This window comes from Stegodyphus dumicola, chromosome 2, assembly GCF_044657685.1.
Source record: "Stegodyphus dumicola isolate Sdum_Otavi_A_Nest chromosome 2, ASM4465768v1".
NCBI classification, from domain to species: Eukaryota; Metazoa; Arthropoda; class Arachnida; order Araneae; family Eresidae; genus Stegodyphus; species Stegodyphus dumicola.
The window spans coordinates 20,500,181-20,516,085 of record NC_140769.1 but is presented as its reverse complement, the minus strand read 5'-3'; the positions used below and the strand labels follow the sequence as shown (position 1 = coordinate 20,516,085).

At 31.0% G+C, this 15,905-nt stretch overlaps 1 protein-coding gene across 3 annotated transcripts in view; it reads right to left on the bottom strand.

Moving 5' to 3' along the window:
- The window catches only part of Ge-1 (Enhancer of mRNA-decapping protein 4 homolog Ge-1), a 140,110-nt gene that overhangs the window by 101,993 nt on the left and 22,212 nt on the right, over nucleotides 1-15,905 (bottom strand). For all 3 annotated transcript variants that reach the window (XM_085810508.1, XM_085810506.1, XM_085810507.1), the window contains exons 3-4: nucleotides 12,572-12,671; nucleotides 7,694-7,799 (exon numbers count right to left, since the gene is read on the bottom strand). In XM_085810508.1, coding sequence (XP_085666634.1) covers nucleotides 7,694-7,799; nucleotides 12,572-12,671 — 206 coding nt within the window. The remainder of the gene's footprint in view (nucleotides 1-7,693; nucleotides 7,800-12,571; nucleotides 12,672-15,905) is intronic.

Sequence of the window (15,905 nt, the reverse complement as noted above, 5' to 3'; positions counted from 1 at the left end):
AAGCCTCGGATCACACAAATTATTAGTTCACACACAAGTTATAAATATTTAAATCAGCAACATAGGATTTTGAAAGGTGTTTGTGGTAATCTATGCCATATATTTAAAGATCAGAGCCTTCTGGAAAAATTATTTTAATAGTTTCAGTAACTTAACCCACATTAACAAAGACTGGCAGCAAATGACTTTACAGAACCATAACTTCTGCCTGGAAGAAACTATGGATAGACTGGGTTGCAGGCATTAATTACTTTGAAATTCAGAACTTTTACTGTTATATAAGATACTGCGTGTCTATTATAAATCATGAGTTAGAATGTTAAGAATGAAAATGTTTAGAAGCCACCAGAGAATCATAAGAAGGAGCTCAACAAGAATTATAGCTTAATAAGCAGCAACAAAAGGCAATTACAGAAGAAGCATCATAAGAAAAAGAGGAAGAAAGAAAAAGTCTTTAGTTATCTGACCCACAAAAACTTATGCTCTAAATGGAGTAAAACGCAAAGTTTTCACGTAATGATACCATGCTGACCAAAAGCAGTAGTAAGCTACATCAAAAGCATTTTCAATGATAATGCAAAATTATCACAGCAAGTCACAAAAGCACTGAACTTCATGCAACACAATTGCAACTTGTACTCAGGTACCAGAGAATGGTTGATAGACAGGTGCCCTCAAGTTACAAGAAAATACCAGTTCACCCATCCTACAAAAAACTGCAGATCCTTAACACATTGCAGTATGAAATTCTTTCTTATTTGCCATTCATTACATTCTTTAAACACACACCAAATAAATATTTAATAAAGAAATGTTGATTATATTATCTTCTAATATAAATTTAGTAGAATGTATCAAAATTAGGTAAACCAGAAGTATGAAATTTAATTCTGAAAATTTTTTAAAGGGGTTTTAATGTAAATCATGAAACAATTTTTCAAGGGGACTTTAATTTAAATCATGAAAAAAAATTCCGAACATTTTTTTTTAAATGTACTTGATTTAATCATGAAAAATAAATTCAAACTTTGTAAAAGAAAATTAATAAACCAAGTAATTATCGTCATTGATCAGAAATTAGTTGAGTTTTCAAGGGGAACAAACCAACTGCCGTTCAATGAACAATAATTAAGAAATGCGAAGTTGTTTTGTCTTCTACTCAAGTGAGCTTGATGATGCCAAACTGGCAAATTTGGTTAAGGCCAAAATTGTAGTTCCATAAAGTTAAAGGATTTTTGGAAAACTTGAGATATCAAAGCCAAATTAAGTAGAGTACCAAATAACTCATACTGAACGTAGCATTTTTGCTAGGTCAATGGATTGTCTAGAAATCTTGAGTGAATAGCCAAATGATGTAGTAAAATTTACAGGATACTTGAGTAAAATGTCTCCCGACACACTCGCTTTCATTCATTTCAATGCAACTACTTATCAATTAGCAAACAATACAGAAACATCTATAATTAACAGAATTAAAACTTTTCATAAGAAACTAAATATCTCTTTAAATTTACGACACAACAGATTTACTAACCTATATGCTCTTCCCAAATTCCATAAAACACCATTATAATTCAGATTCATAACAAATGGAACTAATAACGACAAGAAAAATGTAGACTTTTATTTTGCACTTCAGCTTAAAAAACATTTGTAAAATTAATTTCAACAATTGTAACACTAATCATAAATATTGCTGGATCACCCAAAATAACACTCCTGTCATTATTCATACTATCGACATCCAAAACATTAACTGCTATGACTTTAAAAAGTTATATACCTCACTTTCATTAGAAGAAATCTATACTAATCTATTAGATCAGCCTAAACTCTTCCCTGCTATGCTCATGATTATAAACTTTAGTAAATGGAAAATCTACCTAAAATGCCCCATTTTTCATAACTACATTAAATTCCAAAATCAACTTTTTAAGCAAGTCAGAGGACTCCTAATGGGCAAAAATTCAAGTACTTCCTATAATCCCTTTTTATTTATAAAGGAATTTACTTTCCAAAAAAATTTACAACCATAAAGCACATTTACAAATATATAGATGATCTTATAACATTTGATAATTTTAATAAGATTGAAAACTCAGATTTGTCCAGAATGCCTTACTCTTAATAAAACTAATCATTCACAAAATATCATCGACTATCTTGATCTTCAAATAATAAACTACAAAAAATTCTACTGTTTGACAAAACAAGAGACTTCAATTTCAATACTAACAAATTAATCAATTGGACTTCCAACATCTCTAAGAAAGTTATTAGTAGTACTATCTTAAATCAAATACAACATATTAAAAATATTTGCACAGATATCATAGATCTACAATGCGAAATTATGCTCCTTATTAAAATTCTCAAAAATAATCTAACACCTAATCAATTTATTAACCATTGTCTTAACACAGCAGGCGTTAAATACTCTCTCTAAATCATTCAACTGATAGGGATATGAAAATGTGTTCCTAAACCTGAAAAGGCAGTATAAGTTTAATAAGGACTATCAAGTGGAGGATTTGTTCATAGTGTAATTACAAAATTGTATATAATTTAAAATAACATTGTTTTCTGACTTTTCTTATGCAGTTACTAAAAAAAAGAGCCTATTTCATACTTTGTAGCCTGCTAAATAGCTCGTTAGCAGTACAAATTACCATTTTCTTCTTTTCTTCCTCGTTTTGCAATTACAGTTAGCCAGAAATTAATTAATTTCCATTCACTAGTTAGTATAATCAAAATTAACAGATGCATTTTCGCTCACATAACCACTCCGCAACAACCTCCCTCACACATACCAAAAATAGCTTCTCAAAAGTTGATCGCCTTTAATAATTCAAAGTATCCTCACTGCTGATAGCGGAATTTCGGATAGCATAGCATCCAACACCCCTTCTGAGTGAGAAACAGGCGAGAACACATTACCAATATCCTACTAGAAAGAATGCAAGTTAATTAATTCATATTCTGGTCTTTTTGTGTTTCATTGTATCTTATTTCATATATCCATTTTCAACTTTTATTTCCTTAATTTTGCAAAGATTGAAATTAATTGAAATCTCTCCAACAAAAATCCTTGCTTTTCTGTATCCAGAATTAGCCGATGAACCATTACATTGTATTTAAATTTTAATTATTATAGTTGACCCAAAAATTCTGGCTCTTCCCCAAAGCAAGGAAAACAATAAATTCTAATGAGAAACATTAGAAGAATCATAAATAAAGAGAATTCTATCCCTTTAAAAGAAATGAAAATGAAAGTGAAAAAAACAAACAAAAATTTTTTTTAAATTTAAATGTTAACCTTTAAACAGAAAATCGAACAATCTTTAAACAAAAAATGAATTAAAATGTAGTTGAAAAACCTATTTAGAGCAAGCAAAACGAAATTAAGAACTCCCTAAACTCTCATTAGACTACAGTCTAAATTTGAGAGGCAATACAGAATGGTAGGTACATTTTTGCCATCTTGGTTTCATTGGCAAAACTAAAAAACTTTAGCAAGAAATTAATCGCACAAAAGGCTAAAATCTTGTATGTAAACAGATAATCCCTTTAATCAACCTTTTTAATACCTTTAATCAGATTAAAACAGATTATTAATTATAAATTTCAGTTTCTGGTCTTTGTGAAATATTAGTTCTAAATTTCTTTATATATATACTGAATGAACCAGGCATGAAAGTGCAAGTTAGCAAAAAAAGCTGAACAATGCATGGACACAAAATTACACAAAAACTAAATGCGCATGCACGACCTAAAAAAAACACATTTTAATAATATATCAACCTTTTAATATAAAAAGTATTAAACATATACACGTAATTAAACTAAAATAATACGTGTACCTACTATTTTGCTATTAATTTTATCTTCCATTTGTAAAAAAAAAAAAAAAAAAAAAAAAAAAAAATCAGTAAATTACCAAGAGATTGTAATGAATTAACCATCTTTAAGATGCTCTTTATGTAACTTAATTTAACAGTTGATACATGAATACTGTACACAACATTACAACACACTAATATACATATTTATGTTATAGTATATTACTGCCCATTTCCAGAGAATGACAAGTTTTAGAAATAATATATATATATAACTGTTACTATAGCTTTCAATTATCTTCACTTTTAGTTCAATAAACAGTACTTTATATAACACCAGAAAAAGTAGTCATGTGAGATCATATAGTTACAAAATAACATAACATCTAGTTAAAGGAGGAATTTAAAAAATAACTATTTTGTCTGTCTCACTCCATCCTGATTAAAAATTTTTAGGGAAAAGGCTTTTTCTTTTTTGATACTTTTGAAGCCAACTTTTCTAATTTCCGTTTGCGAGCTAGTTTTAATTTCTTTTCAGCAGCTTTTATACAATCCATTGATACTTTTTATTTTCTTCTTTATTTTCGGCAATGTTTAATTGCTTTTTTTTTTTTAGATTCTCGCTCCTCCTTTTTTTATCTCTAGCTCTTCTTTATACAGTTTATGAGCATTCCTTAAATTTTTACATAGAGTTTTGTGTAGTGGAGAATGCTAGTGGTTATCCGTATGTCCGACAGATGGCGCCAGCACCGATCGCTGAAATTATTAAGTCAACTCTCGTTTGACGGTTGCTTGCTCATCTTTGATTCGATATTTGTATGCATCTAGTTCCGCCTTTCCACATAAGCCCCATCTACTTTGCCTTGATGTAAAACAACGTATTTCACGATCTGTGGCATGATGTAAAGTTTTTTACAAAGAAAAGAGGGAGAGAGCGTGTCCTCCGTTTAACCCCCCCCCACACACACACACATTTGCCGGTCGCGATTTCTCAACGGTTCTACATCGATCTCAGAAACAGCCCGGCCGACGTTCAAAAAAGCGGAATTCTGCGAAAACGCGGAAAACTTTCATGCCTGATGAACTGAAATTCATTATATTGAATAAACTGAAATTCATTGTGTATATATATATATTTTTTAAAAAATTGTTTAGTTTAATTTTAATTTGCTAAATTAGTAATTTATTTTCATGGATTAGTTTTGCAGTTGATTTGCTTATGCTTCTGAATTTAAATGATATTGTAGATTAGTTCAAGAATTAAATCTTTTATATGTTCGCACATTTTTTTAAAATTTTTTAAAAAATTATTTTGGCTTTTTTTCTTTATTTTGGCTTTAAATTTGCTTTTTTACTTTTATATGTGTTTGTTAAAATTTAAATTTAAATTTGTTAAAATATACATATATATATATATACACAGTGGAACATCGGGATACAAGTTTAATTCGTTCCAGCATTGAGCTCGTACAGCGAATTTCTCATACCTAGAAACAAACTTCTTAATTGAAAATAATGGAATCCATTCCACAACCCCCAAAATATGAACTTTTCTAATAAAAATTACTGGTAAATAATATACCCGTAGTTTACCTGTGTGATAGCTTCCGACATCGACCTTTTAACTGCTTCTCGTTAATTCACACCAACAACAGCTTCTCAACATCTTCTAGGAGTTTGGACAGTACTTGGAAGTAACGGTACCTCCTTTGGCTACATCAAGTTTCTTAATTTCTTCTCGCTTCTTCAGAATAGTGCAAATCGTCGATGTTGAAAGACCTTAAGTTTTTGCCAATGCTGTCACTCTTATAACACGCTTGTTTATCTATTATTTTCACGCCCATGGCTTCCTTATTTTTCTTTATAGCACTATCTGAGGCAATCTTCTTGAAAGACATTGTGAAATAATTATTTTCACATTAAATGCAATAAACAATTGACACACAAGTGGACAAACACATAGATAAAAAAATACCGAGTGATCTGACGAGGGGTTCCTCGAGTCGAGCTTGGATCGGGAAATCGCACCACGCATACCAACAGCCTGGTTCATTGCTCATTATTCGAGTAAATGCTGTATTTAGAGACATATTTTTCACTCGTACTTTCCTTGTATCTCGAATATAGAGGTGGTTGTATCTCGAGATTCCACTGTATATAAAAATCTGAAAGCTTTCAGATTTTACATTATGCCCAAAGGGGTGTTTTTTTAAACATTTTGTGTTTTACCTTTATTTATTAAATATCATGTTCTTCACACATCACAAAATAATTTTTAAATGAGCAAATCTTTAGAATTTCCGTTACACAGTCTTGCTTGCGGGAGATACAAATGTTTTTTTTTTTTTTTTTACAGTGTTGCTATTGCTTACTTTTAAATCAAAAATTTCAGTTTATTAATCAAAAATTTGTTAAGTTTTACAAATATGAAATAGATACGAAAACAAATTTCAAATTCAGGCTTCCAGGTGACCATATTCGGGTGGAAATGTACGTTATTCAAAATCTGATGGCTCTAGGTACCATTGTTTCACAATGCGAGGAACATACACTTATACAGGTTCTTCATCATTTAATTTCTTTAAATATAATACAGGGCTCTAATATTTGGTGGCAATAATTTGAAAAGTGAACCAACATTTCAATGCAAAATGCCAAAACGAAATTAATAGTCATTCTGGGCAAACTGCACTTTTAAATTAAAAAAAAAAAAAAAAAAAAAACCAAAAGGTTTCAGATTTTACATTACGCCCAAAGGGGACTTTTTTTTTTTATGTTTCATGCGTTCCCTTTATTTATTAAATATCATGTTTGAACTTAAACCATAAAATTCAGTTCAACAGCAATATCGCAAAATAATTTTAAAATGAGCATGTCTAGAATTTCTAATATACTCAATGGAGTTTTTTTTTTTTTTTTTTTTTTTTAATATTTATTTTCTATACAGTGTTGCCATTGCTTGCTTTGAAATTGTTGAGTTTGTTAATCAAAAATTCGCTAAAGTGTTACAAAATACGAAATTGATATTGAAACAGGAGTTTGTTTCAGTATCAATTTCTTCTTCTAGATGCCCATATTCGTAGAAAGATTACGTTATTAAAATCCTATGGCCTAGGTACTGTTGTTTTATCATAATGCAAGGAACTTACATACATTTATGCAGAATCTTCATTATTTTTTAATTTTTTTAAATATAACACAGGGCGATAATATTTGGTGGCAACAATTTGAAAAGTGAACACAAGTTTTCAACACAAAATGCCAAAACAAAATTAATAGTCCTTCTGGGCAAGTTGCCCCTTCGGAAAAACTTAAGCAGGATGAAAACAGTATGTGCTTCAATAAATTAACTGCCAAGGCAGAAAACATTCGATTGCTACCTGTCAACTAAAAATAAACAGGTGCTGAAGTAGAATAGATGCATGCACAGTATTCTGTTATCCAGAAAATGCATTTTACAATCAATTTTTTAAATTATTTAAGAACTGATTTTATTTATTGAAAAAAAAAATCTAAATATTTTCAACAAACAAATAACAAATTTCTGTTGTTTATTTAAATACAGCAAACTCACACTAAAAATAAGTTTATTAAACAATATGCGATACACTAGTACACCTTATTCCTGTAACCGACATTAAGATCAGATATACTTCATATTACTAATTCTGTAATAAACTAATTTAAAGCATTTTTCATGTTTTAGTTTTTCCTTCATTATTCTACTTCTGTATCAAAATTTATGTATATATTAATTGTTAATATCTGAATTTGATGCAATAAACATATGTTTAATTTATGTTCAGCAGTTAAAAATTAATTAATACTTTTATTTCAGTATGAAGAATACTTACGCTTCAAGACATATGCAAGGTATAGTCCACTTAAATGAATGCTTATCAATTTCCCATAGTAATATTTTTCTTCCCATCCATAATCCACCATATGTTCAACAATAATCTGTGAAGATGCAAGAAACAGTTAAATATAAAACATTTATAACATCCAAATAGAAACGGAAAGCAATATTAAAAAGCTAAGAAAAGGTGCAGTAATCAAGTGGATAAGACTACCAAGTACTAAAAATATTTCCCAGGTTCTGTTTTCTCATGCATGAGAAGAATGATAGCCAATTTCTCTTTTAACAGTCCTTTACTGCACATGGTACTATACAGAAACGGTTTTCTGCCATCCAGATCAAAAGCAATTTTTCAACATACTCGAACATTTTTTTATCTTTGTTTGGCAACCAATTTTACTCTCTTCACAATGTTAGCCTGTTTTACAGCATCTTTGTTTTTCACAACTCCAGACAATATTCAACCCAGCATATGAAATGCAACAGCTAAGCTCTGGATAACCACGCCATCTCCATACTTTCAATAATATTTTTTTTCATCTCCATGATGATCCTAACAATTTTCTTCATTGCTTGACTCATCAACTTTTCTAAAATTCAGAGTTAATAGTTGCAGTTGTTTATTGAATAGTAACAATATAATTACTCACACTCATAGGCAGTTGTGGAATTGTCTCAAAACAAGTAAACAAAAAAGTGTGCATAATTATAATTCATAAAACTTGAGTCTTATTTCAAACAAATATCCATTAACAATTTTTTTATCTAGACAGTTAATATTTCATAATAGTTAATTAATAAGTAACATGCACTGAGGTATCATTGTATCAGTAACGACCTTTATTTATTATTTATACAGTGTAATTATTCTGTATAGTATGATTATTAAACTTCTCTCCCTCATTCTGCAACTTCATTTAGCAAAATATCTATCCATGAGACCAGGGGTGTGGAGTTGGTACAGAAAATGACTGACGGCGACACCTGGAATTATAAAGACTCTGACTCCCTCATATGCATGTAAACATATATACATGGGCCTGTCTACACGAAGCGATTTTCTCGGCAGACTTTCTCGTAGAGCAACAATTTTAAGGATCTGCGCATGCGCCAAAAATCAGTCATGTTCTCTGCCGCGATTTCAGAATTGGTGTTCACTGCTCACTAGCGTACGATAAAATCGGAGTCTCTAGCCAATAAGATTGCTTTGAATGATCACATGCTTTTCTCCTCATTTAGAATAATAAACATGGCTGCATTCCGTTGGAGCGAAACTCAAATTTTTGAACTAATAGATTTCTATAGAGAAAATGTTGTGCTGTGGGACACGAGTAATATTAATTTTAAAATAAAAAATTAAGGGATTCTCTTATTTTGGTAAGCTTTGTCTTCCCCATTACTTTATATATTCAAATATTTTCTATTCGGGGTGAAAATTATTTTAACCCCCAAGAAAAGTTCCAAAAGCTATTAATGACACCATGTCATGAGTACTAGATAAATTACGGGCCGATTTAAAGGAACGCAAAGATTCATTGACTTCGCCAAAAATGGGCGTTAATCAGGCGACGAAGTACATAGCTTTTCCGAGATATCCTACACGAGTGATCATAGCCCAGTGGTAAGGAGCAGAGCAGGCTTTCTTCGTACATCGAGATCGTGGGTTCAATCCCCCACATTAATTATGGACTTTTTGCGCCTGGAAGAACTTTTTAATTTAGTTTCTCCATCACTAAATTCAGAACTGCATGCCTTAAAAGTCGCTTTTTATTTTTTCGCCTATGGGTGCGGTGTTTATTGAATTTTAACGCCTTTCTTTTTATTTTTCGAATGGCCGTTATCACGTGTTTTAGATCTACTGGTCAAAAGAAAGTCACAAACTCAGTTTTCGAAAAGGATGATAGAGACTCAATTGCAATGTCTGTAGTTTGACTGTCCTGATTTGAATACTCCAATTGTTCTAAGAATAATTTCATTCTTAATGAAAGTTCATAGATGGCTTTCTTTGCCTTTTTAATTTGTTCGTCATCCAACAAAATTCGGCGTTTAGGATCTACATATATTGAACCCAGCAAGATCTCATTGTCTAGCAAACTAGCTTCTTTTTTCTTCATTGAAGAAATGATTCCTTCTGCAATAAACTCTCCATTTCAGAAAGAACAAACATTACATTCTTCCATTCTCGCCTCCTGTTAATTCTTCAGATTATAGCTTATTTGTGGCTATATATGGCGTAGAAAAAGAGTTTCCAATTGTGCAAAATCATTCCATAGTCTTTCTGTTAGTGACACATTAGGGTTATATACATGTTCTAAAAGAGTTCTTAAGTCTAACAACTTCCATATCATTGAATATGTACTTTCCTATCGCTTTGCTTGATCAATAATAGCTCCTTTTCCTGTTCACTTCCTGAGAATGACATCAATTTTGGGAGTTCTTGCTGCTATTGCTGCTTACCTAAATTACCGATGAGATTTGTAACTAATTGAATCAGTTTAATCAATAATGGCAAATATCACATCCATCCTGTTCCCTTATATTTATTTATTAATATGTCAATAAAATAGAAAATAATTATTTATAAATGTATGTAGTCCATGAATAAAAATGTTAACTCAGTTTGTCATTAATTTTTTTTTTCAATTCACTTTAATTTTATTTCAAATTCCAACTGTCCAACAAAAACTGGAGTCGGAGTCAACGTGTTTTTAGCGACTCCAGCTCCGACTCCTTTTACCCAAAAATCTGTCCAATTCAGATTCCGACTCCACAGCTCTGAATGAGACCACACCAAATTTTAGGACAAAAATGTAACAAAAAAAGCGGGGGTCTTACTTTTGAGTAAATACAGTTATACAGATCCTTAATGACCAACATCTAATTACTAACAAATGGCCTTAAGAAAAGAAAACATTTAGAGCAAAATCTTGATTTCAAATCTCTACATTGTAATTAAAAGCAGTTTAATGAATTCTGACAATATTATTTTCCTTAAAACAAAGATAATGATAGAAGTATTCATAATTTTTTAGTAATTTCTGATTATCTGCATCCCTAATGAAAAGTTACAAACTCATTTCTAATGTTAGAGAGAGGCGTTTGTTCGGGTATCTTTGCGTCTATTACAATGATGTATCTGCTGCAGCCTATTTCTATTAATATTCTTCTTTTTCCATACATGATGAATAAACTTCTTGTTTTTGTTCGCTGTTGCTCTCCTCACATACACAGCAATCTATTTCTTTCTAAATAAAAACAGAGAATTGCAAAACTTGGCATTGCCCACAACACCAAAAATCCTAAAATAAGTATTAAAAAAAAAATCAGGCATTCCTACAAGCCACTTCAGCTTACAAACAGTTTCAGCCTTCAGAGAAACATTCTATTTTTGGTAAACGGAAGATAACTGCTTTAACCCTTTGGATTTTGCCCGCCCCCCCTTTTTTTTTGTCATGAAGACCTGTTTTGAAGAGACTTTATTAGATAAATATTTACCTATTTTAGTCTCTATTTTCATAAACTTACATTCACCAAGATAGCATTTACATTAGCAATGAAAAATAACTTAAATTATAAACTAATATATAACAAGTGACAAAAAATATCATGACTGGATAAAGCCGGTCATGGCGCTCAGAGGGTTAAGTTACACTCGCCAGATTAAAATTTATTTGATATTAAGAACTTAATTTTGCCGGGAGTTTTGAAGTTAAAGATTCTACACAACGTGCTGAGTACCACATTGGAAATGCAACCGTTCTCACAGAAATATGGTGGATATCCAATAACTCTTTAATGCATTTGCCTATGTCTCACATTGGCGGTCTTCTATTTTGCGTTATTTTATTTCTAATGCCCGTCCGAGATCCATTCTAGTAAAATTAGATAGGCTAGATTATAATTAAAGTTATTTACATAGGCAGCACCACTATGCAGCATTTTTCTAGTGTAAACCACATGGTGCATTTTGATGATTAGCTTATAAGTTTGATAAGAATTCTTTGTTATAAAGCAGTTGTTTGATGTAGAAAAAATAACATATCCATTTTTATTGTGTGAGTGATGGAAGAAAATCTAAAGATCATGACGACAAGATTTTGGCTGTAGCAAGAAACTGTATTGAAGTTATTTTTTGCAACAGAAATTACAAAAAATAATTTACACTATACCTATATATTTATTTTCTGCCCCCAACCTTTTTTTTAAAACTAGTTAGAAAAAAAAAAAAAAAAAAAAAACCCACCATCTTGTGCTTTAAGGGGTTAATAAAAATAATGACTTTTTCTTTGGGGGGGGGGTCCATGTTGCATGCTAACTGCAATGATTTATACTGCAATCTATTCTAATGTAAACTGTTCAACGAGTCATAAAAACAGCTCTTTTAATGGTTGTGCCTACTTTTGTTTTGTAAAACTGAAGGGAATTTATATTTAATGGAATTAAAAATTTAATAGACTATTAAATTAATAGGAACATTTTCATTAACGTATTCTTTATTATTTTCATATTAATAAATAGAATTTTAGAGGCATCATCTAAGAAATAACTACCCTGAAATGGTACATTACATATAACACCATTACCAAAATTTTCTATTCCACATAAAATATGGAATACATATAAATAATGTATGTATATATATAAAAAAGACGTACAAAGCATTTTTATATCCAAATTTAATTTGACAAAGCATGAAATAAATTTTCTGAGCTAATTAAAAATGTCTACTCCCAACACAAACACACACATACAAAATATATATATAATACAATTTTCTTTTCCAAGTGGGCTTCGAGATTCACTATTTTTCATACTAGTATATCTTACTACAAAAATTATTATACATATGAGAACATGTAAATTAAAAAAATACCTGGCTACATGTTGCTTCAAACTCAAGTGGGCTGGAATAAATATCAATACTGGTTCCATAAAGTGATATGTGAGAGCAATCCTTGTTAGCACATAGTTCTCTGCATATGAAGAGAAGTTTAAAGTTAAGTACATAATGATAAATTATAGCTTTTTTAAATTTCTTACAAAAATAAATACTGCATCAGTAATATGGAAATTATTAATAATGGTTCTCACTAGTTAGAGGACAGTAATTTCAGAGTAATCTAGTTTTACAGTTACAACTCAAATAAAGCACTCTTATTTTTTTCTTTTTGGGGTGCTTTTCTTTTAGCCAGGATAAAATGAATCATAACAGTTAGAAAAACGATATGTGATAAACTGGTACATATGGTACCCACAATAAACTAACAGCATTGTATTTAGGTTCAGTCTGCCATTTGGCCACTTTGAAATTTCCTGTCCACTAACTGGTAAATATCATATTAATTCATTAATGATTGATGTTGCGTTTTCGCAGCATTAAAACATTTTTTTCGTCTTCTGTATAATGTTTTTTACTTTAACTTTTTTTGCATATTGTAGATAAAACTTCACTGTTTATGGGCAAAAAAGGCTGTTTCTCTCATACTAAAAATTTTGATAAAAAATAAATGTTCGTTTTGGTACATTTTTTGTAAGTTTTTCTTTTAATTTTGAGTAGATCTCATAGAAAGGACAACCAGTCAAATAATTTTATGAAAATACACCAATCTTCTAGAAACATTAGACTGTATAAAGTAGTCAAAAAGTAAGATTATTATTTTATTTTTTGTTGGTATTAGTATGAATATTTTAAAACGTTGCGAAAACACAATGTCAGTTCAAAGCAGTGTCTTTGAAGGCTTACTCAGATTTTCATAGACAGTGGTATTTTCTTCTAGAGATGCACAAAATAATGAATATCCGAGATGATAGTTTTAACGTTGAATGAAGCATTATAATTTATGAAGGAGTAGATAAAACTGAAAAACCTGCCGAGGTTCATTTCTATTAAAATATTTTAAATGCTGTATGAGGTTTTTTTCAACACATCCTTTCTAAGAGCAAATGTTGTTTTATTTTGGTAGACTAAAACTAAACTCAGTGGCAGTGGCGTAGCTAAGGTTTTCAGCGCCCGGGGACACCTAAAGATTTTGCGCCCCTTTCTGTGTTCCAATAATGGAAAATATTTTATTCTGTAATGTGTATCATCAATTTGGCACCCCCTGGATACTGCGCCTGGGGACGGATGTCCCCCTTTGCCCCACCCTAGCTACGCCACTGCTCAGTGGTGTAACAGCCCTAATGGGCCAAGGCCTGCAGTGCCTGAAAATCTGCTTTCTTGACCATGGGCCCCGGGGTGCGTAAGCATATGTTCTGAACAAGTGGTCAGCTTGTCGCAGGATCTCCAGTGTTTAACTCCCAAGCAAACTTGGTACTCATTTTACCGACCCAAGTGATGGAAATCAAGGGATGAAAGGCTGAATCGACCTTACCCAACCTGGGAATCGAGCCCCTGACCTCTGGTGCTGCTGCGCGATGCGCTGGCCACTGTGCCACCGGGCCTCATTTTGGTACACATTCAAGCAAAATTCCTCAAAGGAAAACCAGTTCATTTCAAATAGAAAGTTTCGTACTTTGTGTTCCTATGAAGAGCTTCTATATCATTTTGATATATATTCAGGAAAATCTTCAAAGATGTAGACTGATCCTGGACTATGTAAAGATGTAATAGATCTTTTAAGAGTAGGGAAAGTTTCTTCAAATCATGACAAATATTTCAAAAACTTTTTTACGTCACACTTGTTGTTGTCAGAATTGAATGAGTTCATGTGGCTAGAGCAATTCTTGAGTACAGATTGGGAAATGGTACTATTAGATCTGAAAACAAAAAGGAAAAAAAAAAAAAAAAAAAAAAAAAAGACCGCAGAACATATGACACCACATTTGATAAAGAGCATGGCATTGCAGCAATTCAAAGGAACAACAATTCCGTCACAGCTGTGATATTAACTTTCATACAATTTATCCACCTTTAGTGACCAAGAGGTACTCAAAAAAAAAAAAAAAAAAAAAAAAACCTGTATTTGTAAAGTAGCCTAAACTTATCAGAAATTACAACAAATGCATGGATGGCGTGGACAACTTTATTGCGATATATATAGAGTGCAAGTAAAAAGTAAGAAATGGTAGTGGAAAATTTTTACAAATTTTATTAATGTAGTTAAATAAAATACATGGAAAAAAAAAAAAAAAGTAATGTCAGATACACAAAATTAAGGACCTTTTGCTGATTTTGACTGAAATTAAGGATTTTTAAGGACCAAAAATTGTTTCCAAAAACGTAAGGACTTTTAAGTACTTTTAAGGACTGTATGAACTCGTAACATCTTTAATTTCTTAAGAAATATCCTTGATTGATGCAATACTGGGGGTGTTATAAGTGCCCTACAATATTAAATACACTGCTTACATTTTAAATAATACAAGATATAGCTAAGTGAAGCAAAAGGTTATTCAAGCAGAAGTTAGAAAAAAAAGAGCAAGCATGTAAAGCAACTGAAGTATTTACAGCACCGAAATCATTTGTTTGAATCCTGAACAGCAAATGGACAAAAGCTCTTCCATTGCGAATGACTACAAAAAAGTGACGCAGAACAGGGCCTCTGAAGTGGTTGTTCTTAAATTAAAATTAGGAATTAAAGGTCTATTGCCAATTAAGTTAGTAACTACCAGTATCTTTCGTATTTTACATACATATAAAGAGATTTCTATCAATCATGGTGGTAAACTGACAAAAGAAAATACAAATTAAAATCAGGGGGGAATAAATAATAAGATAACAAATATTCTTCGGGTTTTTTTAAGGAACAGCCAAAAAATTTTCAACTAAGCCATGTTTTTAAATTATATCTGGATGATTATAGAAAAAAATTCATGAAATAAATCAAAAATGAGTGTTAAAAACAAATTTTAAAAAAGCTAAAAATCTGAAAGCTTTCAGATTTTACATTACACCCAAAAAAGCTTTTTTTTTTTTTTTTTTTTTTTTTTTTTTAACGTTTTGTGTGTTACCTTTATGTATTAAATATCATGTTCTTCACACCTAAACCATAAAATTCAATTCAACAGCAATATCACAAAATATTTAAAAGAGCATATCTTCAGAATTTCAAATACACAGTCTCACACACTGGATATAATTCCCCCCCCCATACAGTGTTGCCATTGCTCACTTTGAAATCGTCGAGTTTCTTAATCAAAAACTCATAAATGCTTTACAGATTATGAAATAGATAATAAAACAAATTCCAAATTCAGGCTTCCAGATG